The sequence below is a fragment of the Camelus dromedarius genome, chromosome 20, assembly GCF_036321535.1.
Source record: "Camelus dromedarius isolate mCamDro1 chromosome 20, mCamDro1.pat, whole genome shotgun sequence".
In the NCBI taxonomy this organism is placed as follows: domain Eukaryota; kingdom Metazoa; phylum Chordata; class Mammalia; order Artiodactyla; family Camelidae; genus Camelus; species Camelus dromedarius.
In genome coordinates this window covers 13,693,591-13,720,835 of record NC_087455.1, presented here as the reverse complement: position 1 = coordinate 13,720,835, position 27,245 = coordinate 13,693,591, and the positions used below count along the sequence as shown (strand labels likewise).

At 36.8% G+C, this 27,245-nt stretch overlaps 1 protein-coding gene across 2 annotated transcripts; it reads right to left on the bottom strand.

Annotated features, from left to right (window-relative positions):
• Positions 1 to 1,552: 1,552 nt before the first annotated feature.
• On the bottom strand, positions 1,553 to 23,780 carry ZHX1 (zinc fingers and homeoboxes 1). 2 transcript variants are annotated; one of them, XM_031439579.2, is made up of 4 exons: positions 23,584 to 23,780; positions 16,927 to 17,040; positions 5,972 to 8,818; positions 1,553 to 3,452 (listed from the first exon to the last, which is right to left on the bottom strand). In XM_031439579.2, exon 3 carries the CDS (start codon positions 8,591 to 8,593, stop codon positions 5,975 to 5,977), a length of 2,619 nt encoding a protein of 872 aa, XP_031295439.1. In that variant the 5' UTR covers positions 8,594 to 8,818; positions 16,927 to 17,040; positions 23,584 to 23,780; the 3' UTR covers positions 1,553 to 3,452; positions 5,972 to 5,974. The 2 variants fall into 2 exon arrangements, with proteins under 2 accessions (XP_031295439.1, XP_031295438.1); XM_031439578.2 differs by lacking the exon at positions 23,584 to 23,780 and adding an exon at positions 23,455 to 23,575.
• Between the last annotated feature and the right edge of the window lie 3,465 nt (positions 23,781 to 27,245).

The window sequence follows — 27,245 nt, the reverse complement described above, 5'->3', positions numbered from 1 at the left end:
ATTAAGATCCTGGGCGCTTCTGGTCCTAACGGTTTCATTAATCAATCAATACTTAACCTTGTTTTATGTGTTTTTCTGCTAAAAGACACCTTATTTAATATATACTGTTTACTCATTAACATTGAACTCACAGCCAATAGCACTATACCTCATGCCTGAATGAAGCTCATCTAACACACATTTTCTCCATTGGGCACCCCACAGCCTTCTTGCATTTAGGAATGCTAGACAACATTTTGAGAGTACACTTGGGGGTAAATCAGCAGCAAAAGACACAACAAAATTTTTAAAGTGGCACTAAACAGACTACAAAAAGGATGCTCCTTTACAGTCTGAGAGCAGAAGCAAGAGGCAAAGCATCACCTTTTTTGACCTCAGCTGGGAATGTGCACTTTGGGCAACTCAAAATTTTTTTGCCACTATGCGCATGTGCATGAATGAGCACAAAAGTACCATGAATATCGATTGGGCTTACAAATAAATTTTAATGAGTAGTCAAACTTGCACCTACAGATCTGTGACTGAAAATTGACTGTATTTACAAATCATCTATCTAATAAGAGTGTAACATGCAGAGTATATGAAGAACTAAAACTCATCAACAAAACAGCAACTCAATTAAAAACTTAGCAAAGGACTCAAATAGACATTTCTCCAAAGAAGATATACAAATGGTCAATAATCACATAAAAGATGCTCAACATCATTAGTCATTAAAATTGCAAATTAAAATTACAGTGAGGTATCACTTCACACCTACTAGGATGGTGATAACAATAATTTAAAAAAACTGAAAATAAAAGATGTTGGTGAGGATGCAGGGAAATTAGAACCCTTGTACCTTGCTGGAGGAATGTAAAATGATTACAGACAACTATGGAAAACAGTTTGATGGTTCCTCAAAAAGTAAAACATAGAATTACCATAAGACTCAGCAATTCTACTCCTAGATATATATCCCAAACAAAGAACTGGAAACGGGGACTCACACTGTGAGTTGTATGTTGATGTTCACTGTAGTATTTTTCTAGCCAAAAGCTAGAAACAACCCAACCGTCCATCCATCAACAAATGAATAGATAAACAAAATGTGTTATACTTACACACACACACACAGGAATATTATTCAGGCATGAATTATACATTCTGAATGAATTAATGAAATTCTGATACATGCTGTAACATGAATGAACTTTGAAAACATTATGCTACATGAAATAAACCAGACACAAAAGGACAAGGATTATATGATTCTGCTTATTTGAAATAGCAGTAATAGGCAAATTCATAGAAACAGAAAGTAGATTAAAAGTTACAGGGGATGGGGGAGGGGGACAATGGAGAATTATTGCTTAATGGTTTACAGAGTTCTGTTTGGGATGATGAAAAGTTTTGGAAATAGTGGTAATGGTTGCTCAACATTCTGAATATAATTAATGCCATTGAACTGTACACTTAAAAACAGATATAATGGCAAATTATGTTATTACATTTTACCACAATTTTTCAAAAAACTCAGTTAGTAAAATGGAAAAAAAAATTCACTGAAAACTACTAATCACTGCTAACTTTTATTTTGTATTCAAGGACACAGTCAACCAGGAGAGGAGGGTTCTTTGCTCTATCAAATAAATATATTTAAAAGCCAGCAAACATCAGAGTAGAAGTAAGTGCCAAGTCTATAAAAGAGATAGGGGGAAAATTACTAATAGTTATTTACAGCTATACAAAGTTAACATATTGTAAGAGAAACATAATATAAATACATTCAAAGGCTTCACTTCCAATACTTGACATTTCAATTTTTGAAAACACTAAAATTGTTGTCAAACAAAAGTCAGACCACATTAGCGATGGTTTTAAAAAAGGGAGCAATTTAATCATTATAATACAGAGTGCTTTAAGAAGTTTTTAAACGTGTAAAAGAAAGAACAGTTTAGTGCATTAAATTGTTACAGTCTTTACATTGCTTCTCTTAAAAAAAGTTAACAGTAGTATGAAAAAGCCACCCACAAAGCCAGCTGTCTGAGTGAAGAAATCAGCTAAATTGCAGCATTTTGGAATTACTAATAAAGCTATAGTTAAAAAATAAAAAGTTTATAAAAATGAAAGCAGCATGCATAGTCAAGGCTTTATCATAACATCTTCATTAGCCAACAAACATATAGGTAAAAAAACAAGAGCTTAATATTTATTATTCATTAAATTAGATAAAATAAACTGGCCAAGCCCACTATATCTGGTCATTCAGAAAAAATTTTAAAATCCAAAGCTAATGAAACTGAACATTTCTTCTATGAAATTTTGAAAATGGTCCTATAGTCACAAAAGAAAGGGTCCTTCTCAACATGAATGAACAGCACCGGTCTTTACAAAGTGTATGAGTTAGTAGGAACTTTCAGTTTCCTGATATGGCAAGAGTTAACAGTTAACATCCCCATGATTCATAAGTGAAAAGCTAAGTTTCAATTCATTATGATCAGTTCAGAATTTTTTTCTCTATTCATTGAAATTGTTACACAAAGTAGAATTTCACTGAAAGATAATTCTTGAAAATTCTTATCTGACACCTGTACAAACATTTCTGATTTCCATATGACTGTAAGAAAAGACAAAGTATATATTTACTACGTCATTCTTTTTCACATTTTTGGTGCAATATTTATTTCAGAGTTTCACCCTATCCAAATTCTTATGCCATTTTCTTTTCCTTCTTCAGTACTGATTATGTTCAGTTTAATAAAATGCTAATTCAGTTTCTAGTGAAAAAAAGTAACAGTATTACAAGTCGTAATAGTGGTATCCATGAATGTGCTCAATGAAAGATCCAATCATTAAGCACCAACGATACCACAAAATCTTCCTGTTCCAACATGAGTCAATGGGCTGTTTTTTCATTTACACTGAAATTATATAAACCCATGCACAACTTTTAATCTTAGTGCAGGGCCTGACAAATGAGACATAGAAATAAATCAGATTTTTCTTTTTCCTGTTTCTAACAATTTTTACTCTGTAAAATGTTTGGTCACTCAAAGCTATAAGCTTAATCACATATCAAAGAATCCAGGCAATAAGGCCCATCTTACGAGATATACAGTATTAAGCTGAACAAAATATGAAGACAAGCTCTAGTGGTCATTAAACCCCCTCAGAAAGTCTAAGAATCAGAATGTCTCCATTATATCAGAATAAAAATGTACTGTATTAAAATTTGAATTTTTACAGGTTGTTTTTTAATTAGTGTTCTATGTACATTGCAGGACTTCTGCCATCTGCAGTAGTTTAACTTTGGCACAACATTGAGTTCCATTTCTTTTGGGTACTGGGTCCTACTTTTTGAGACTGTGTATGCCCCAAAACGCTTTCAGTGTCATCAAAGACTGGGCCCATTCACAGTAAATCAGACATCTGGAGCTGAAGAATTGACTCTCCTCCAATATTTTAGGCAGCTATAAAAAGAAAAAACATAATAAAAAACTAAAATTTTAAAGATAACCATATTTTAACATTTATCACTTTTAGAAACAAAACTGATATAAGTTAGCCATGAAAATACATCCTCTGTATTTGCCTATTAATCCTGAGGTCACCTGCCACATATGTTTTATAGAATGCACTAGATTTCGTGTGCAACTCCAACGTATATGTTCTGTATATACCAGATTTGCTTATAGACATTTTTCATCTACATGTAAAAATTTATTTAAAAAATTATTAGTAGGAAGTATATATTTTCATTGTCAGTATTTGTAGTAAACAGATTATGAAATCTAAAGACTCCTGTATTTCTTCCTATTTATATACAGGGCTAGCTTTATGCAAAAGATATATATATGTATATGACTTTTTGCAATAACTATTTTGGAAAGGTTTTGGTTACTTTTTTTTTGTAAATTAAACTATGTTTAAATGAAGACGTAACTATTTTGAGGAAATTAATGGTGAATCCTTTTTATCAGATGAAAAATTATTTTGTTAAGCCAAAGATAATTTGCCAATTAATAGGTTTTATAATTTTAGACTTCTGCATATTTTAAAAGCAGGGCATGCCTGTATATGTACCACAAAAATATGTAACATATATGATACAATTTTTTGAAAAGCATGGCTTTGTGTAAATTTTCTGACCATAATGTCCATTAGCGTATTAATATATAGCTTAAGAATTATCCACACAAACTTAAAGTAAGGTCAAACTAACCTGTGCAGAAAAGTTCACATTATTTTTAGAATAAGGTTGCAGCTCCCTCCAAAATCACTGCAGAGGTTACTACAACAATAGCAATTCACTGCAGCAACAAATTTGTTGATTTAATCTTGGCTGAGCGCACATTCTTGTGTTTAGCAAAAAAAAAAAAAAAAGCGCCTGTTAAAAATATTTTCTGCATGTGGGTCAGAAGAAAGCCTATTCTGAAGATTTCTGACATAATGAAATGGAGGGCTGCGTTTCAGGATGAAGTTGTACAAGACTGTTTAACTTCTTGTGACTCCCAAGGATACATTATGCTCTGTAACCTGGAGTGAGATTCAGTCTAAAATAGGTGCATTTTTAGTTTCACCTGTTTTTCTGGCTGAAAAAAACTGTTAATGAAAAAAAAAATCTGGAAAAAGACTGCTAAGCAATAAGAATAATGCCTGGAACATATTAAGCTCTCTATCAATAATTTGTTAAAACAAAAGAAATAAAATGAGGGAGAAAGGTATAGGGGGAAATTAAGGAAATTCTGAGCAGAATAAGAGAGCATAAAAGTAGAGGACTGGGTAGGGGTGCAAAAAACTATGGAAATAAGTAAATATGCTCATATGATGAAGGCCTAGGCCTCTTTTCCTCCCCTGTTGTTCGAGAACACTGTGGTGATTTCTGACAATAAGACGCTGTTGGACTGCTGACAGATATAAACATTTCATGACAACTGCACTGGTTTTTAAAAAGTGTAGTCTTATCTGGGAACACACCAAAACAGAGAGTAGAAAAGAAGAGAACTATGCTATTGAATTCCTAAAGTATTAAGAATTAAAGTTCTAACTCCAAATTGGTATCTGATTTACAACTACAGTAAAATTTTAATTAATCTAATTTATAAAAGAATTAAGATTTAAGGAACAAGCCAAACCTTTCAAATTTAAAGCATATTTGCTTGTACTTTTATGCCTACAGAGAGATATTTTTAACTTAATACTGTGTTTCTGCTGGTGGCAGGTTTGTTTTATATCAAATAATGAGAAGATATTTTAGGAAACTGAGTTAATTTAATATCAAATCTGTTATTTACCATTGATCTCTAAAACAGAAAATAATTTATATCACAGTTTTCAAAAACAGATGCCACCTAAGCAAACAAGAATTTACATATAACTTAAAAACAGACCTTTGGCTTTTATTTTACAATGCTGAATAATTTGAATACATAAAGCATTTTAAACTCTAGTTAAAAATCTAATAGTATGGGGGGAATATAATGAATAAAAAAAGATACCCATTTTCACCTAGTATCCTAAAACTGAGCAACTCTCACTCTGGTGTTAAGTCTTTCTCCCTTCTTTTTAGTTTTTGTTTTTGAATAATTCTTTCCTTAAATAGGCAAAAAGATGAAGCTTTAGTGAAGGAGGGTTGCAAGAAATACATCTTAGTTATCTTTAGTATTTGAAAATCCCCAACCCGCCCACCAGTCTTTTTTCTTAGAGAATGGGTAACTTTCCCTTAAAACAAAGTAAAAAGCATTTCACATAAAAAATAAATTAAGGTCCCATTAAACTCTACACAGTAAATATAATAATCATAAAAATCAGACTACACATGATAATCATATTTCTCTTGGCTACACTCATGGCACCTAGTCCTCTTCTTATTAGGTATAAGAGAAACTATTTATAAGGAAAAAAACTGTCAAAAGTGAAGATGACAGATACAAGGTGACTGCTGTGAATGTACACGGTTGGTGAACATATACTCAGGTTAAAAACTTACATTTCAGTCATCTGATTTAGAAAGCTTCCGCTTCACATGTCGTGGGGGTTCCCAAGTGTCACTGTCATCTGTTTCTTCTTCATCCTCTTCTTGATCATCAATAACTTCATCTTCCTCCTCATTTTCCTCAAATAATTCTATACCTAACTCTGATCTTCTCTGTCGTTCGGCAAACCATTCTCTGACCTGCTCGTAGCCCATATGTGATTTGTTAACAAGTTCATCAAGGTCTTGCTCATTAAGAAATTTGTGCTTCAGGTAATAATCCTTAAGTATTGCAGTTCCAGTTTTGAATTTGATGAGTGACGGCCCCCTGTCCCAGTTGTTCATTCTCTTGCTTCCTCTGGGCCGCCCACGGGGTCTTCCTCGTCCCCTTCCTTTGGGTCTCCCTCTCCCCCTTTTCCTAAGGGAAGACAGACCATTCATACTACTCGAATTGGCGCTTTGATAGTAGTAGTACCATTTTAAGTTTCCATTTTTCCAAGCGTAACGGGTGTCCCCAAACCAGCTAACTATGTCTGTTCTAGCAAGCCCACTTTCTTCGGCCAACTTGTCGTACTCTTCTGGCGACGGCCACTGTGTTCGGACAAACGCACTTTTAAGCATGTGCAGCTGCTCAGGTGTTTTTTTACATATCTTGCCGGTACTCCCTGACTTGGGTGCACTAGACTCATCTCCAGGAGAAGTTTCTCCGGCTTCTTCTTTGGAATTACCTGCATTACTTTCCTCTATTTCCACTTTCTCTTCCTTTAAAGCTTTTGATTTCTTTTTCTCTGTAAACCAAGCATCAATTTCCCTTCTGGTAAGTTTGGTTTGCGCTCTTAGTCTATTTAATTCTTCATCTGTAAGTACAGAGCTGTTGAGAAAACTTGCCTGAAGGGCACGAAGCTGCTCTGCAGTCTTCTCTTTAAACTTTTGGGGAGTGAAGTCAGGAAAAGGATTCCAGGATTGTTTATGCTGTGAAGTGACAACAGTTGGGGATTCCGTGGTTTCATCACTTGAGTCTATAATGATAGTGGCGGACGAATCATTGTTGAGATGTAAGCACTGATTACTCTTTGAATTTCTCTGGTTGTACCTTGTGTCACTAAACCACTTTTTAATCTCTCCTTTTGTCAGGCCTGTGATTTTCATAAGTCTGATAATTTCGGAATCATGGGGAAACTGATTTTTCAGGTAGCTAACTTTTAATTCTGCCAGTTGCTCTTTAGTCTTTTTTGCCCGAATGCCGAATGAATCAGGGTTTGCCAATGTGGTTTCGTGTTTGACAAGCTGAGATGGAACTGCTGCTGTTGCTGGCTTGGTTTCTGCAACAGGCTGAGCAGCGGGTACCTGACTTTTCTGTACAGTTGTTTGATTTGGAACCCCTGCCACTGTCAAGGCTATAGGTGCTGTTACTGGCAAGGTATTTGTTCCAGCTACTTGTGTAAGGACCAGACCTGGCTGACCAACTATTTGGCATGTCTGTAAAATGGATGGTAAACCATTACTCCCTGTGGAAATGTGTGTAGGAATAACAGTTATGGTCTGAGGTACAGTGTGGACTGTTCCATTGAATTGTTTTCTTCGTGCCTCCTCTACTTCCTCGGGAGTCCAGCTAACACCATGTTTTAGACGTTGGGCTGAAAACCATATCTTGATCTGTTCCTCTGTATATTTTGCTTGAGCAGAAAGAACAGTAATTTCTGACATTGTTGGATAGGGGAATTTGTTGTAGGTGTTAAGCAAAAGGGGGTTGTTATCCAATGCAGCATTGTAGGTAGGAATGCTATTAACAGGGATTAAGACTTTGGAAATCAAACTGGAATTCTGCTGAGCTGATACAGCGGTTATCACCTGTGCTAACCCAGGAAGAACGGCTGCTGGGGTCACCACCGTGCTGGCAGTATTTGCATGTATTCCGTTTACAATGGAAGTACTTGTATTCGATTCAGAAGCTGAAGAGCTTGGATTTTCCACAGTTTCTTCACGGTCTGGTTTGATTTCATTCTCTTTCTCTTCCGGAATGCCCTCAACTGAGTTATGATGAACTGTAATTCGTTTGTTCTCCACTTTATTTTTCATCATTTTCATGATAGGAGTTTTACTGATAGGTATTCCTGAAGAAGAAACTTCTGTAGATTCGGCTTGCTCTGAATTCTCCTCTTTAACAAAACTGCCATCAAAAGTCAGATCATTTATTGTTTGCTCAAAGATTGTCTGGTTATTACGTTTCACCATAGTCAACTTAAAATTCTCCTCTCCTGGGTGATATTTCAGATTATGCTCAGAAAGTGCATCATACCTTTTGGTGAGAAAATTGCATTCAACACAAACATAGGATGAATTTAGCACTACATTGGGATGTTCTGAATCCACATGAAAAGTAAACATATTTAGATCTGGAGTTTGGAAAGTACAATATTTACATTCATAGCCACCTTCAACTTTTTTATTTTGCTGATTGTCAGAATCCACGGATTCAAGAACTTCTTCATCACTTGAGATGCTCTCTGCTCTGGTGTTTTCTACAGGTGTAAGTACAGGAGGACCTTCATCCAAATCCGATATCAACTCGAGGTCTGGATCCTGTTCACTGGCAAGGACCATGCAGGGTGTTGTGGATTTTCGCCTGCTTGCCATTCTGGTGTTACGGGGAAAATCTCAGTGGTGATTAAAAAGCATCGAGGCTTAAAACTGTTCAGTATTCTTCATTTGAAAACAATGGCTTTTGGTTCTTCAAGTCCATTTTTGTGCTCAACAAGTCTCATTAGCAGCTTTTTCATGGTGCAATCAAGTAAAGAGCTTATGGTTGGCAAATAAAATACTGTTGAACTGCTGAAATTTTTGAAGCACAACTCCAATCACCTACATTAAGATAAATTAAAAAATATTTTTAAATGAGTGATTATGATCTTTTCAATGAATTACAGTTATATTTCACTTATGTGAACTTGTTGGAGAGTTCAGTTATAAAGATCTACAGTAAGACCAGAACCAGGAAAAAAGTCCTCTAAGGATCAAAACAGATGTCTCCAAGCCAACTCACTGAATCATGTACTGTACTCATGGGTCAGCCCTCAGGCTTGTTTATTTGGATTTTTCAGCCAGCCAGCTATATACTGAAAGGGAAGGGGCAGAAAGAGTCTGCCCTGGCAAGTACACTATGATCAATGTGAATTGCTCACCTGTTAACAGGGGAGGAACTTTAAAACTATAAAAAGCAGTCACAGATACTCAAGACTATGACCATTAAATATATAAGAAGTTTAATCCATCAGTTAAACCCTCTTCTTCCTCTTGGTCTGTCTTATCATCCCAAAAGCATGCCCAAGTATGGCAAAAGCAGCAAAGGTAGAATATGAATGATCCAAGTTTCAGAAACATTATTCTTAAGCATTTTCCACAACGCTACCAAAATTTGTACAACATATCTAATCATATGAGTCTCCTGACTTAAAGCTTATGATGGGTCCCCAGTGCTGAGAGAATAAAGTTCAAACTCCTTAAGCCATGTGTTCCCTTCACAATCTGGCCCGTGACGTTAATTTCCTACCATCTCTCTCCTGACTCCTGTTTCCTTATGTTTTAGGCACAGAACAGAAATGATTGCTGTTCCAGGGAGGCTCAGTGTAAGCCCTTCCTTGTGCCAGGACACTTGTTTGTGCACTGGGTGTGATGGTCTCTCTATAGATCTGTCCTATAGATCACCTCCTCCCTTAAGCTTGGCCGGACCTCCTCCCTAGTTTATTTTCTAGTCTAGCACTTACTGTATTGTAGCAGAGGAATGTTACATTTCTATCCCTCAACCCCCAATCTCATTCTTTTTATTCTTCTTTTTTAAAGTAATAGCTTTACTGAGATACAACAAAGCTCTTGAAACTATGGATGAAGCCAAGTTCCTTTATATCTTCAATCTATCTAAGCTCTCCCAGCTGAGCTATCTTGGCTGATTTCTCATTCATTTCTGTATCCCCTTTTGCATACAAGTAACCTGGCAGTAGGGACCCACTAAATGTTTATTAACCTAAACTAGAATGAATAGGAAATCAGTCCTATAAAACTCAAAATGCCCAAAGGGCATCACCATAGAGAATAGTAGCTGAAATTCACAAGAATGACCTTGAATCATCAAGAAAAAGTGAATTATTTCATACAAATACATTTTAATAATTTGACCCAAAGTAAAATTTTGATGCTGAATCAGTTAAAGTTGATGTGCTTCTGAATTCTAAATCAAATGAAAATGAATAAAACAAGTGAAACTACAAATTGAAACTCTTTTCATTTGCTAGCATAATCCTTGTCTTAGCTGAACTGAAAAGTTTATTTCAAAGATTATAAAGCAAAACCAGATCTCCATGACTCAGTAAAGGGAGGAACATTTTTAGGAAATAGAGCTGAGCTGCCCGAAGAGAAAATGTCCTGCCTTTGAAGGTGGTTAAGATCCTCCTCACTGGGATTATTCAAATACATACTACATATCCATTTAATGGATCCAAGCAGCAGATGGATAGTTGGACTAAATGTCCCTTGTTCTCTAATTTCCCATATTATAAACTAAAGAGCATCAGCTTAGTAGTAATAGTAGTATCAACAGTCCAAATCCCTACTCTCAAAAGTGTCATTCTTTTCTTTCAATAAAAATCCTTTGATTTCTAAGGGAATATAAAGAAATCACTGAAATTTAAAATGATTTCTTAACTAAGTTTTATATACCAAGATAATGTCATGTCTCCTATTCAGTTCAATAGGGAACACACATAATAGCCTATAATGAAAAAGAATATAAAAAGGAATATATATATATATATATGTATAACTGAACCACTATGCTTACACACCAGAAATTAACACAAAATTGAAAACCGACAATACTACAATTAACAAAATAGTGAACATCATTATTTTTCATCATTTTTTTTGTCATTAGAAACAGGGAATTCCTCAAATAGCTTTAAGTAAGTGGAAGGGTAACAAATGAGCAGCCTCCACATTTTTGACAGTGAAAAGAATTGTTGAAAGGTAGGGGAATAAGCTATTTTGCGACCGTTATTGTCATAGAATCTTAGATTATATTTAGTTGGGGTATATTAATAGCTAAAAGTCAAAGATAGAGGGGTTTTCCTTGAAACTATGTTTCCTTAAAATGGTGGTTTTCTGAAACTTTTAATCGTAAGCAGGAGAGCCCTTTCTTCAAACAATATTCTATGAGAAGCCCTGGCACAAAACTGATTAAAGAACACAGCTATCTGGATGGAGGAGTACAGAAGCTAAACTACTTCCAGACCCCACCCCACAGATCCCACAACCACTACTCCCACCTCTGATGGGTTCCGAGATGTTATCTGAAGCTTTTGCCTTAAAAACGTAAATACTTTCAAGACAATATATCATTTTCATCAAAAATCCTCAGCCTGCCACTGCTGAGCCATGTAATTTGAAAGCTAGAGTGAATTTAGTGTGTCCTTTCAGGTTGTTTCACTATAGAAGGCAGGCCTGGGGCACCAAGGGCAGAGTAGGCAGGACTAATAAAAGGTACAGAAGAGAAATTTGAGGAGATAGGATCCCTTTATTACTCTGGTTCTCTAGCTCTTGGGTTAAACTTCTCACTTTTTCTCTTATCTAGTATAAAAATAGGAATATGCTACCAAATTATTACTCTTATTTCTCTTTCTTATAGCTCACTAGCTCAGAGTGGTCAGATACGAAATGACCAGAAATGGTCAGACTGACTGAAACAGATACAAACCAAATTTTAAAAGCTTAAATATTTTTTGCTAGAGTCATGAAAATTACAAAATATTCATATTACAGTCTAATGATGTATACACATGATTGTGCTTTTTTCCTTTGAAAAGCACTGGTCTTTGAAGCACTGGTCTTTGAAAGGAATTGAGATTTTAAAATTATAAATTACATTTATTTAAATTAAAAAATTTAAATTAAATTTATAATTTAAAAATTATAATTAACTTTAAATAAGCTATTTAAAAGAGAGGCTTTTAAAAAGAAAATAATTCAAAAGACTAAAAATCTGATTATCTTGGGTATCACAGACTGCCTCAACCTTGGGTTACTTCTATACCCAACTACATAGACCTGAGAAATATTCTTTCCTTTTTACTCCTAAAACTTTTTGCTCACATGTTTGCTAACAAAATCAGAGTCAGTATATTATTTGACATATTTCCAGAGGGAGACTGAGAACTCCTAAAAGAGCCTCAAGATTTGGTCCAATGATTCAATTCGACAATTACGTATATAATCAAAAAGTAAATCAAAGCACAAAGAAAGACATCCTCATGGTCCTTATTATAAAGTCATAATTTATGGGGGGGGGGGTAGCAGGGACCTCAGTACAATTGCCCCAATTTTTATGGAAGAAGAAACCCAGGCCCAGAGGAGTAAATTCACAGAAGCATCATGGTACAGGGTAGAGCCACAGCTTTTGGAGTCTCCTCTGCACTTAGTAATTAGGTGACTGAAAAAGTTACTCAATGTCAACCTCAGTTTTCTCACCTATAAAACCAAGATTCTTCAGTTCAACAAATTCATTGAACAACTATTTGCTGAATGTCAACCATGTGCCAGGCACTGTGTTGGGCAGTAGGATTACAGCAGTGACCAAGACAGACTGTCTTTGGTCTGCCAGGTGCTAGCAAGGAAAACAGGCTGTAAACAATTACTTAGAATAACTATGATCAGTGCAATGAAAGAGGAAGTATAGGGAATTATATAAGCACACTACAGGAGGCTTTGAGAAAAGAAGCAGAGAAGGCTGCCTTGGAGAAAGCAGGAAGAGTGATATCTACCTCAGAGGCTGATCAAATGAAAATGCTTCACACACTCTGATACACAGTAGGTGCCTAATTAATGCTATCTTCAGGCTCCTGAAAAATTCTTTTGGGAATGAAGAAATGTCATTTATTTACTATTATTCTTTTTCTATCTTTCAAACAACTTAATCAGATAACAAAGCATACAAGTTGAATGAAAAAGCAGAAGGGATAAAAAATACAGAGTAAGAATTTCTAGGCTGTGGTTTCCATTCATCTCTTTTTATCATTGCAGTGCAATGCGCTGGGGCAGGAAAACTGCCGTACAGGAATCACTCTAAACTGACAGGCATCTCATCCTCTTTTTGAAGGTCAGCTCAAAACAGCTCAAAATCAATTTGGGGAACCTTGCACTATTTACCTGTAAAAGAGGGTTAGAGTTCAGTTGCACAACTGAGTAGCTAGGTGGCTTTGCAGTTAAAACACAATAAAAGTGAAGTCTGCCAAGAAAAGAAAAAGTTATGCTCCAAATGCATCCAGCACTGTATTAGGTTTGAAAAGAGAGAAATATGATAAAATAAATAACTGATCAAGTCAATTGTTACACTGCTATTAAAAATGATACTCAAAAAGTAATTATGAAATAAGGAAAACTATTCATTTGCTGTTAAATTTTTTAAAATCAGAACAAAATTTGCATATTGATTACAAAATAACTATGGGGAAATATGTATGCATGTGGACAAAACTAGATGAGAATATAAAAAAATAAAATTTTCATGTGTGAAATTGGGGGGAGTGAAATTTTTATGTATGGTATATATAAGTTTTCTTTAATATTGTTATAACATTGCTTTATTATAAAATGCAACAAATAATAGTTTCAAGGCCTTAAAGCTGCATGTAGACTAAACTCTTCTATGGCCATTTGTCTCAAGCTGGAAATAGTTTATATTTTTAAGGCAAAAATACCCATGTGCTACATAAAAGTTTTTTCAGGGGGAGCAGTAGTCCCTGAGTATATGTAGTATTCAGGTGTATTCCAGACAGTTTTTGGAGCTGCCCCACAGTTTGAGAAGTTAGACCGGTTCTAAGAGCCCTCAAGAGCACCCATAATCTCCAGGGTGTAGATCTAGGCCAAACCAGTTTCCACGGTTCTATCCGCACATTGGCTCTCCTCCTGAGGGTAGAATGCTCCTTAATCAATTCATGATTCTTAACTTGTCAAAATAATTACATTAGAGTTTCTCTGCAGAAAAGTATTTAATGAAAGCAAAATTTATTTCATCACAGTATAAAAATTGGGGGCAGTTTTAATAGTTCTTCTTACATGGTCAGAAAGAATGTCTGTTTAGCTCTCCACTATAAACTCAGGGCTCAACACAGTGCCTATTAAGGCCACAAAATTATTTGCTGGGGAAAAATGCTTTAAAATGTATTTGTATTGTGTGTTATAACATACATTTTACTTCATTAAACACTCATTTATAGAGGAGCTATAAAGAACAACTGTGCTCACTTTATAGCACTTTCAATGGTAAAATACTGATAAAATTACCTTAGTCAATAGAATATCAAAACATGCTAAACATAAAACATTCTATTTATTAAAATATGCAAAGAATATTCAACAAATATTTACCAACATCTATAGTTTTGTTGTAACAAATCAGTCCTACATATGAATAGTGTATATCTGAGTTTGTAGACTACACAAAAATGAAACAAGAGTGATAAATTCAAAGAACTAGTCCTGCAGTGGAATTCAGGAGAAAAGGGCACAGTTCTTGTAAAGATAGCAAGTGCAAATTTGAACTTAGAATCATTTTTTTCTCTATAACAGAAAACTATATTTTAATGGTGTTCTATATTTTTAAAGAGATTTAAAAACAGGTTCTCAATGTAATACACTATAGAAAGTGGATTGTTTCAAATCCTATGCTTAGTAGTTAAAAAAAAAAGTGTAAAATATTTTATAATTAAGCAGGGCCATAGCTACACTGAATTCCCAAGCCTCTATTTTTTTGGCTGTCTTCTACTTCAAATTAAATGATTAACAGTTTATTGGTCTAGTTAGCCACAAAAGCATGTTATTTTGGTAAGATTTTATGTGACTAAAAACGAACTTTGTTTTTTAACACCAATTCTGGGTCAGTAAGAACATTGAGAAGATAATGTAATTTTTAAGTATCGTGTTAGTTTTGACCTAGTACCAACTAAACAAAACTGTTCTTAGCCAGCTAAAATATACAAACTGAGAAACTTTTGAAATCTGTATTCATACATATACTGAGAACTCTTAGGACTCTGTATTCTCCTTAGTTTCACTTCTCCCTCTGGGTCAGAGTTCTGTTTAGCCAGCTGAAAATACTTATTTTTACATGTTTGTATTCAAACTGAAAGTTACGAATCCACCAAAAATCACAGAATGCCTGAAATAACAGTAGGAATAAAGAATAATGGGGTCAAATGAAAACAAAGGTTATCTACCATGGTTTTTTTTTTTAAAGGTGTCCAAGAGGATACTTTTTTTAATTACAAAAATTTTTTTTTGGTCTTTACACACTTGAGGCATTTTTCAAAGCTAAAATATAAAAATATTTAGAAACAACAGTCAAGTTCTTTAAAAAAATTAAATGAGGAATTTTACAATGCAAATTTGTACCCACAACAAACATTTTTAAAAATTACTATAACCTAGAATCATTACCTAAGAGAGAAATCTCAAGAAAAGTGCCAAAATGTTCTCAAGATAATCAAAATTCAGGTATCAAGATGTATACAGACAGAAGTGAATATGATCAAAGTAAAAGCATCTAAGAAACTGTGACCAAAGATAATCTAATTTCAGAAGATCCCTTTGCTAATGCTAATTAAGGCCTAATGGTTTAGAAACTCAGTCCTCTCTACCTGTTTTTTTCTACCTGAGAAAGCTGACCTTAACACTGATAAAGACTTAAAGAAGAAATCTAAGCTGGACAGATTTCTCCTGACAAGCTTTGACCCCAGATTTGAGGAGTGAAATGCCTTTTTGAAAGGTGTCTAGGACACCAACATCCTGGCGTCCTACCTTCTGCTGGCACGTAGGTAGATACATAACACGTTGAGAGTGACACGTAAACTGTAAGCTAGCCTGCTAATGAAATCGCCTATCCTTATTATTAAAGGTTGTGAATATGACCCAAAAGTAATTTTCTGCTGGAAACATTTTTCCTCTACTTTTCTCAAGGAAGTGTGTTAAGTCTTTCACAGTCTAGCACAAGAATGCTAGTCTTGATTCCAAGTGAGATTATCATTGAAAGATTGAAGATCATTCATCTGTCCATTATCTTCCCCATTTATAAAATAAAGTTCCTATTGTATAGCCCAGGGAACTATATTCAATGCCTTCTAATAGCCTATAATGAAAAAGAAATTAACACAACATTATAAACCGACAATACTTCAATAAAAAAATAAATAAAGTAACTGTTATCTATTTCACACAGGATATAATCATTCAATTTTTAAAAATACTTTGAAGGATAACAGTATTTAGTATTGATAATGTCAACTTGTAAGAATATTATCAGTTTTTAAAAAAATGATAGTGAACCACCATATAATGGTAATGGAATCTTTCCTAGTACTTTCTAGAATCATCTACAATAACGATTGGACTAAAAGATAAATATTTCAAACAGTATAGTAAGTAATCTAATGCTTCTTATAAAAGCCAATTACATCAGGTAAATAAAATATAAAAGTCATTATGCACAAACATATTCAAATATTTAAATATTGGTATGCTTAACTTAAATCAAAATATTTAATTATTAATATCTTATATTTTATAACTGTAATTACTATTAGAGGACCATATATTGAAAATATATTTTCAGGAGTTGTTCTTGTAAGTCTTGAAGCTTATTTCTGGATATAAGTGAAAGTACAGTAAAATTTCTAGATCAGTTTCCGCACACAAAAGTTCTCTACCCTCATGACCTTCATTTGCCTTGTCTACCACAGTTGCTACAGCACCTGGTACAGTGCCTGATATACAGTGGATTTCAACAAATGTTATTGAAAAATCAATTCTAAATATACCACGTAGATTTCTTATGAAGTGTGATGCTGTTTCCTTTGAAATTAAAGCAGCCAATACTCCTATGTTTTTTAAGTTTGAAAGTACATTTCTTAAAAAAGAGAAACACATACTTGCCACAGCTTCCTCAGCATTCTGTTCTTTGACACGGAAGGGTGTCCCTTCAAATTAGGTGTTTAGCTCAGGCCATCATTACCAAGAGGTCCAATGTACCTATCTGCCATCTCCTACAAAAAAAGTAATATCGCTTTATCACTCTGGATATAACTCAGTCTTATTAGGAAATTTTACGTTTATACCTTGGCTTTTTAAAAGTAAATGTAATTAAAAAATTAATTTCCTCATAGAAATTTTAAAAGAATCATCTAAACGCCAAACTCAATATTAGTAAGAAATGCAAAATTGAAAACTACACTTAATATATATATATTTTATAAAATAACCAAGTCACTATTATACTATTTTAAATAAAAATTTCCAAAATGTAAATATATGCAGGCTATAATATGAAAGCTGAGATGAAGACATTGGGAATTGTAAAAAAATTAGTATACAAAAGCTATGAAAGACAACTTATTAAACTAAGAGTTGGGAGGAAGTGTATGTTCATTTATTTGTCTATTAATTTTTATTTTTTTGTCAATAGAGGTACTGGGAATTGAACCCAGGACCTCAAGCATGCTCAGCATGTACTCTACCGCTGAGCTATTACCCTCCCCTCCAGGAGGTGTATGTTTATTTGCTTATGTATAAACCTACTGATATTTGTATCCTAATTTACTATGTATTAATTGGAATAGAGTAAATCATTAATGCTGGGGACAAGCCAATACTACTTAAATAGTTATACTCTACCCCTAAACATATGGTATATCTAATGGAATGATTGATGTTTATTTCATTTATGCAAGAAAGCTACTATCAAATGGTTTTCCAATCAGTGCATTGTTAAGCATTAGATTGTACAATCAAGCAAAATTGAAAATCATTCTCTTGAGACTCAGATTTGTGCCTAAAAATGTGGAATATTACTCATAGTAGTTAAATCAATCAGGAAATTTTAATAAAAACTATAATTATTTCTCTTATTAAATAACAGCAATGCTTTGGAAGGGTTGAAGCATTTTTGTTATTATTCTTTAAGCACTGAAACTCTGTAAACCACAGTGAATGAATAAAGAAAGATGATTTCCCTCAATACCTTATCCTTTGATTCCTGCTATTATTACATACAAGTTTGTGTAGAACCCTCTAAAATCAAGAAATAATGTAAATACACCAGTCTTCTAGTAAAATACTTCGAGGGTAATTAAATCTTAGGCTGAAAGCTTTATTGCACTATTTTCATGAAAAACAAAAGAGCATTTTCCTAGTGGGCCCAGTGGAGCACCCTGTTCTCTCTGAAGCCTGGGATGCTACAACTTCATTTCCTGGTAGCTCCTTGTTCAGACACTCCTTAGCCATCCATCTACAGGATGTGGACTGGAAGAGAAGATAGGAAACAGCTGCCAGAGTGAGGAGGTTTTTTCCAAAATGAATTATTAATACTATAGGAAATTGGTAACCTACTTGAATCCATTTTTAAATCACACAGTAATTGCAAGATGTTTTACGGAACGAGAGACTCTTGAGAAGAGCTGCCAGGACGTACAAAGGCACAAGGCAACTAGAGGAGCAACAGATGAGCTCTAGTATTTCTGGACGGGAAGCATACGTTCCTGATGGTATTTTAGCTCCTGACACTGGGATTACTTAGAACACTTGTAATTCAAAGTATCTATCTAAAATATAGGACTAGAGTGAACTTCAAAAATTAAAGAAGTCATCTGAACCATATACATTACATAATAAAATAGATGAGTTATTTTGGCAGTAGAGGATGGATTGTAAATAAAGCTGAAGAATTTGGGCTTTGGAACCAGAGTGCATGGATTCAAATCCCAGCTCTGTTACTCACTAGCTGTGAGATCTTGGACAAGCCACTTAGCCTGTCTGTGCCAGGACCCCCTCATCCATAAAATGGGGCTAATGAAAGTACCTACTTAGTAGGGTTGCTGTGAGTATTGAAAGAAATAACACATGTAACATACTTAGAATATTGCCTGGCACATGGTAAGTCCACAATTAGATTTTTCTGACCCTTATTTAAGGTATTGACTTGAAGTTATACAACAAACATAGTCTTTAAAATTTGCTAAATGTTGAGAACTAGCTTGGTGTTGTGGGTCAGTTATACTTCAAAAAACAAACAAATAAACTCAGAAAAAGAGATCAGATTGTGGTTACTGAGGCAGGGTAGACAGCCAGGGGGAGGAGGAATTGGATGAAGGTAATTAAAAGGTACAAACTTGCAGTTTTAAGATAAATAAGGTCTGGGGATGTAATGTACAACATGATAAATATAATTAACACTGATCTCTGTTATATATGAAATTTGTTAAGAGACTAAGTCCTAAGAGTTCTCAGCACAGACACACATAAAATTTGCTAAGTGTTGAAGCATTATAAAATATTTTAAAAGTCTGTAAAACAATAAATTTTATTTTCCATTTCATACCTTTGAGCATCTTAAGCAATGCCAGAACAAGCTGGCTTTAACAGGTAGACATTAATCAGTCATAATTTATGCCACCCACCCCAACCATACACATACTTTCTCTGACCTTAGCTTCAAGATGAATCGTTAACATATGACACATTTCAATAGGTGTTTCATAGAACTAACAAACTTCTGATATAAATAATCTTACTATAGTAAAGAAGAGAAATTGTTCTCTTTTCACCATTCCCCAACTCCCAAGTACAGTCTAAGCCCAGTCAAATTTTAACAAACTTCTTTTTTACGAAACTGGAAGGTAAAAGGGGATAAACTTAGTAAAGAAAAAGAACATAATTATGAGTGAAGTGCTTAGAAATAACAGAATTTTCCTATCTCCATTCATTCCTCACAACAACCAAAAAAAGCAAAAGGCCTTTAGGAAGAGGAAAAAGAGAGCCAGAAATCTTAAGGGAAATAGGAAATCACTAAAATTTAATGACAAAGTTGTCATTTTATTTTAAGTGATAAATATGTATATGATATATCTACCACTTTAACGTTTTAATTTTTAAAATAAGCTTGATAATATTTTTTAAAAACCTAAATCTTAAAAACTGAAAAAAAATCCTGCATAAAAATGATTTGTTCAATTTGACTCCCTTGAATAAATGTAATTCTTTTTTTAAAATAATTTAAGATTTATTTAGTCTTTTTTTTTTTTTTAATGGAGATACTGGTGATTGAACCCAGGACCCTGTGCATGCTAGGCATGCGCTCTACCACTGAGCTACTCCCCGACCTAAATGTAATTTTTAAACTGTCATATATACTTCTTTTTCAAAGTATATCATATCTGTTTAGACTAAAAGTATGTAAGACCATCTTTATACCTTGTAAATACATTATGGGATATTGATCATATAAACTGCAAAGATTAAGTATTCTTTAAGTCCCAAACCTGGCAATCACATAAAAATTTACATAAACATTTACTTAAAAAATTAACTATATAAAATACAGATCTCCAAAATATAAACTCAAATGTAATCTAAATCAGCAGCTTCAGTCATGCAAATCTGGTTACTCATGACTACAAATACATCAAAGCAATAAGGATACAATAATATTATGAAAACATTGGCTATTATTCAAAGGCTAGTATCATAGTTTTTTTCCCTTCAAAGAAATGTAATTTAAATTACTTTTGAAATTACACAGGGTGTTTAAAAGAATTTTAAGTTAGAAAAAATTTAGATGTAAAAGTGAATGTGCTATACTGGCTATTACCACAAAAAGTGCAACAGATGTTTCTGGACACCTCCCTGAATTGATTGAATGTGATATTAAATTAAAAACCAGCTTAGGCACTGAACTTTCAACACTGTTAATATTCAAATAAATAGAGTCTTTTGAGCCCAAATCCACAATGTGGCAATGTACATAAAAGATTATTTCCTCAACTACACTTGTAATCATTTTAATAATTTTAAGAATACTTCCATGTAAATAGAAAGCCACAATTTAAAGCAAATTAAGTCCCAAATACCACATTTTTCTGCCCATTTAACATTACAAGAAAGGGAATGTATAGTACATAACATCACCTTTCAGTCTCAATGTGAAATATAAGAAAAGGGAGAAAATCTCCAAAATAAGCCACCTCATCTATGCTATCAAGTTCATTAATAAAATAATTGTAAAACTTTATTCACATTTATTGAAGAAAAGAACTCTTATAATACAAGTATCATTAAAGGTGAAGTAATTGCTACATCATTCATAAACTGTCCTCCAATCTAGTGAAATAATCAGTTCACTATAAAGACATCTACTAATGAGCGTTCACTGGCACAGGCACATTTATGTTTTCAGCCTTAGTGTATTTTCAAACCATCTGGCATCAATGCCATTCTGGTTCACTCAGCCTAATCTGTTCAGAACTGAATATAAAACTAGACCTACGTGCACTTCGGGGAACCAAAGAACAGCACATATGAATAATAATGTTCCAAACGTGCAGCTGTAAACTAGTTTATACTTGAAATGTGTTTTTTTTAAAGCATTTCTATTGAAGACATTAAAGTGCTTTTAAAAAAAGAATAGAATGGTTCAAGAAATCTGTATGAATCATAGCTGTCATCAGGTACCCAAGTGTTATTTTAATTCTTTTTTTCTCATTTTAATCCTGATCACTAAATAAAGCATCTGAAGAGATTCTACAAAAAGTCATTGATAAATGAAATGCTATCATTTCTATATTGAAAGGACCTGAGGTTTTACATCTTATTTTGCACAAAATTAGTCTGCTTAGCCCCAAAATGCTTAGAGCAAAGAGGGAAAAATTCAGGGGAGAAAATATTCATAAAAGCCCTTTTCTATTTTACATCCTGTTACAGCATTATTGTTTTTGGCAGCACTCCTATTTCTTTTGCTTAAAATCAAGAGTCAGAATTGCTACTTAAGAAATTTTAAAAAAAAATCTATGGATAGACTAGGGCCAATATCCCTGTTAGAACCAAATCCCGTTCATCCTCACTATTGGCATAAAAACAAAGGACTTTTTCAGGATAATTTTTCAGAAGGATAATTCCCGCAGCACCATATAACACAAGTTAAAGCTTTCAGACAAAGACTGAGAAACAACGACCAATACCAACAAATCTTAAGGTGCACTCATGTAGGTTATGTACACACATACACTCCAACTCAGCAGATATTCGCTATTCCTGGGGTAAAGTTGTTTCTCCTCCCTGTGAACCACTCTATTTCCCAATCCGGTGATTTTCCCTTTTCTGCTAGCCTTTTACTCTCTCCAAATGAGTTGCTTCTTCCTTTCAAGTTACATGGAATCCCAACCTAATCACATTACAAATTCTCCGTCAGTTAGCTTTCCTGACATCCCGCCCCCGCAAAGATTATCCTCTTCTCATGTCTTTCTTCAGAGCTGGGGTGATAGGACAGAAAAGTACAGTGGAATTCCCACTCTGCCCAATCTCATCCTCCTCTGTCCATCTGCTTTCCCACTTCCTAATTCTCCTACCCCGAGTCTCTCATTGAAGCCTTCACTAACCTAAGGCTAGCAAACGGAACCTTTTTCTTCTCCAGAGTTTGGCTTTTTCCTTCTCTGTTACTGGGGGGTGGGGGAGAGGGACCATACTGAAACAAAGAATTTCAAGTCCTTTTACCTAGAACTTTGGTGGAAATACACAGGGAAAGGGCATCCTTCAGAGCTCTCTTTCTTGCCATGAGACCCCCTTCCTCTCACAGCTCCTTCCTAACCCTTCATTCCACGAGATCAGGAGATTGTTCCCTTTAGGCCCTAAGGTTTGGAGCAGTCCCTGGTCAACCTCCCTGTCTCCCTCCTGAAAGGGATGGATCACATTTCCGTTCTCTCTGATCAACTTCTACCTAAGTCCCAGGGCTTCCCCAAAGCATAATACAGTTCTTAAGGACTCAACTCTTGAGTCTTGCCCGGAAAGGAGTGCCCAGCCTTTCCCCGAAGGGTTTCCCGGGGTCCCAACCCCAATGCCAGGGCCCTCAGCTCCGGCAAGAGAACCTCTCCTGACTCTCAGGGAGACGGAGTCCCCACGAGGCCACACGCCCCCGCAGGGCACGGCTCCCGACCTCTCCTAGGACCCTCGACAGTGCTGGGGTGCTCCATCCCTGTAGCGTCCGCCACCTCCTTCCAAAGAGACCCGGTTCTCGCTCCCCTCAACAACCCCAAGTTGCTCAGTCCTCTCGTAGGCAGGGGGTGCTGAGATTTCCCCTGACAGAGCCCACCTCCCGTTTCCTTCCACGGTCGCAGAGACACCTAGAGCGTAAAGGAGGCACAGGGGCTGTCCCCTGGCGGCGATCCAAGCTCAGGCAGGCCCGGTCCCTCCCCTTCGGACGCCCCGCGCCGGTCCGCCCGACCACCAGCCGCGGCCAGCGAGCTCAGCTCCCCGTGGTCTCTGCCCCGGGGCCTCCCGCCCTCCTCCATGCGGCCCGCGCGCTACTCGCCTTCCCGGCCGGCTGCGCCGGCCGCGGGCTCTGCGCTGCCGGTTCCCACCCGCAGCTCCGAACGCCCCGGGCCGCTCGTCACGGAGCCCGCTCGCGCCGCTACCTGCAGGGGCCGCCGCGCCTCTCAGCGCCCCGCCGCCGCCATCTTGCATTTCAAACCGGCTGCACTTTTCAGGGAGTCAACTCTGACCTGTGAACCCTACACCCGGAACCGCTCGGCGAACCGGCTCACCGCTTCTGCAGCTCCGCGGACCCGACGGAGCGTGGAGAGTCAGGGGTGGGGGTGCGAGGCGAGGCGCGCGCCCCGGCGGCCGACTGGGGGCGGGGGGGGAGGGGAAGAGCCGGCCGAGGCGGGGCCCTCCCGTCCGCGCGCCCTCCGCGCGCCCCCACCCCGTTCCGCGCCCGGCTCTGCACTCCCGGACCCTGCTGCTCCTCTGGGGTTCGACCCGGGCTTCTACCCGCCGGATTGGCGCAAGACTCGAGATAGGGAGCCGCCCCGCCCCTCTGTCAACAGAAGCCCCGCCCCATCTCCCTAAGCCCCGCCCACTGTCAATAGAAGCCCCGCCTTCCCCAGGTCTTGGAGTGGCCCCGCCCCTTGCCGACGATAGCTCCGCCTGCTATCGGCAGAAGCCTGGTCTTCACTCGTGTCAATCCAGAAAGTAGTCCCGCCTTCTGTCAGCTGTGGTCACGCCCTCTGGGCGCTCCGTTTTCCTAAAGGCCCCGCCGGATCGTGAGAAACGCCCCTTGTCATCATAAGCCCCATTTGGTGGGAGTACTATCCAAGCCCCGCCCCTTTCGTCGGTATCCCCGCCCACTGTCAATAGAAGCCCCGCCTTCCTGAGACCCTTCTCGATTCTAGCCCGAAATACCACCTCCTGTCAACTGCTGTCCCTCCACCCGCTGACACCAAAAGTTCAGAACCGCCGTGCGAGACGGAGCCACTCTCTGCTCCCTGAAAGCGCCCTTTTCCCCTTCACGAGTCACTCTTCTGGAGACCTTTCTTTTCGAGCTGTGTTGGTCAAATCCGGACTGCTTCAAAGTGAACCGGCTTCGCAGCGGCGGCCAGCTAAGGACCTAGACTTTGGGGAAAACCGGACGGTGTCACCGCCCCTCCCCACCTCTCTCCTTCCCTTCCTCCCTTTCCCCCGCCCCATTTTTAAAATGGAGAAAAATACAAATCAAAGCGAAGAGAAACGGCTCATCCTGTAAGCTGCTCTGCACGAATTCGCGGGCCAGGACGTGTGGGACCTCTCCGGTGCCTTGATGTTCATTCCCCACCCTCAGTCGGATACTCTGTGCAGTTGCTTAAAGTGAAAGCCTGGTTGAAAGTGTACACCAGCTTCTTTTTGGGGGGTATGTTTCGTCTTAGAAACCTAGAACTTGTGGAAGCAGAAGCAAGCAAAGCTTTATGATCTTGTAAACGTAGGTACTCAATCCTGCCATACTCAACACCCTGAATATACAAAAAAAAGTAACACCAGTTTACTCTCCTGGAATTACATTTATTGATAATGTAAACTATGTACAAGAAACCACTGTAATATTCTAATAATATAAAGATGAAACAAGCAAAAGTAATTTGTTCTAAATACTTTACAAATATCAATAAAAATAAGAAAAAGTTTTTCATTATGGAAAAACTGGCACTAAAATGAGAACTACTGAACAGAAACTGCCCCCACAAAATTTCAATATGCCCCCTAGGGGGCAGTACTGTGCCCACTGAGAACTGCTTAGGATTTATCGCTAAGGAAAGGAAATACTTCAGAAACGGAAATTCATTCTTTTGTTCATGCACTTAACAGCTAGGTTTTTGAGCACTAGTATATGCCAGGCACTGTGGGAGATGCAAAGCTGAGTCAGGCAGTATTTCTGTCTTCAAGAAGATTACAGTCTAGTAACCAGGCAAAAGCATGAGCATAAAGACATCAAGCAAGAGGAGCTGTTAGATCAAGGAGAGGTACATACAGAGACCCCTCTAAGGGACTGATGAATATGAACCTAACTTCTCTCTCTCTCTCTCTTCCTTTCTCCCTCCCTCCCTTCCTTTTTTCCTTCCTTTTTTTCCTCCCACCCATCCTCCTCTTTCTCCTCCCCTTCTTTAGCATCAGCTTATAGTCACCTCCTTTTCTCTATAAGCTGTCTGCCCAATGCCAGCAGCCCAAAATTCTCCCAATTTAGGGCCAGGCCCAGAGGGCAATTCTGTCCAGGAAAACAATTTTAATAGCAGTGCTGAGAACAGTGTCCTTAGCTGAATAGCTGCCAATTATTTAGTATCCTTGTACAAAGCAAGACTGTTATCATCACCACTCAAATAAAAAAAAAAAACTGGTTGCAGACCTAAGCAATATGAATATATGTTTAGCATAGCAGATTGTGCCAGCCCACATAAATCTGTTTGGAGATCATACTTACAAAGTAACTTGTTTTTATTAAAATATACTCATTTGTAAAAATTGTAAATATGACTGATTTCAACAGCTGTGCGGCTCCAGAAGTAAGTTTTCACCCATGGATTGGCACAATTAGAAGAGTTGATTTTTTTATGCATATGTTTTGTGATTTGTCATACACAGTCTGGCATGGCAAAACTTCAGTACTGTTAGAGATGAGAAATTGTCCAGTAGATTTTAAAAAGCACAGAACTTTTGCTATTCAGAGCCTCTTCCACCTTTGGAACAGTGAAAAAAATATATATTTGTGGGAAATGAAGAGCTTTGAATCAGAAGTTCTAAGCCCTCGTGTCATCTGAAGAGGCACAGACTTTCAACACCACTTTTTGAAGTAGTTTCCTTCTGTTATTATTTTTCCTTTTTCTACTTTTGGTGAAAGAATCTTCTGAAAAACACTATACCATGAAACAGATTGGCCAAAAAGACATCAAACTAAGATGCTTTAACGTTTTAACTGGAGCCAGGTGAACTTGCGAATTTAGCCCTAGTGAAATACTCCTACAATTCTCTCTAATGGCTACTTCAGAAGGTGAACAAAAAACGTTCCTACTTAAAGCTAGTTCAGACTGAGCAAATTTTCAAAGTCAATTTAGGGTCATTTCCTATCCCTCTTAGTGCTTGCTTTGTGAAAACAATAATGTTATTGATAACAACAGTAAAAACAGTTTAGTATTTTGATAAGTGCCCTCCGCACTCTACTCCTCCCCAATTTCTGTGTCTAGCATAAGTCCATATATAAAGGACTATAGGATTATAGATGCAAAACAAGAAAAGGGGGAAAACTGATTTCGCAGTATTTATTCAAAGAGTAGTTGTTGATGCACTTTAAAAAACTCATGGTGTCACCTAGGTTGGTTCACTCATTGGTGTGTACTTTTCCACCAAAAAGTTAGTGGCTATGTTGACACTACTTCTGAAAAAAATGTACCAGTGTATGTTTTTTGACCTAAAATCTTAGGACACAAATAACCCTAGGAGAACAGCCAACTAGAAAGCAGTATTAGAGTGAGAAAACGTAAGGCTTTCCTTTGTTTAAAGTCTTAGCAGAGGAACTTTAATGTGCATGAAAATTATCTGGGAACTTTGTTTAAAGTGTGAATTCTCAGACTCTGCTCCCGGGAGAGTCTCCATTCAGTAAATCTGGGGGGTGAGGTCATGAATCTACATTTGACAGGCAGCTTGTGACCCTTATGTGAATGACCTGTAGACTTCACTTCGAGAAATACTGATCTAGAAAAATGCTTATAATTGAGGAAAAACTTACAACATTCTTGTAGTACCAAGGGCTACAAGCTATATAAAAAGTCAATATCTTGGAAGGAGGGATAAATTAGGAGTTTGGGATTAATATATACATACTACTATATATAAAACAAATGAGGACCAACCTTATAGCACAGGGAACTATATTCAATATCTTATAATAACCTGTGGTGGAAAA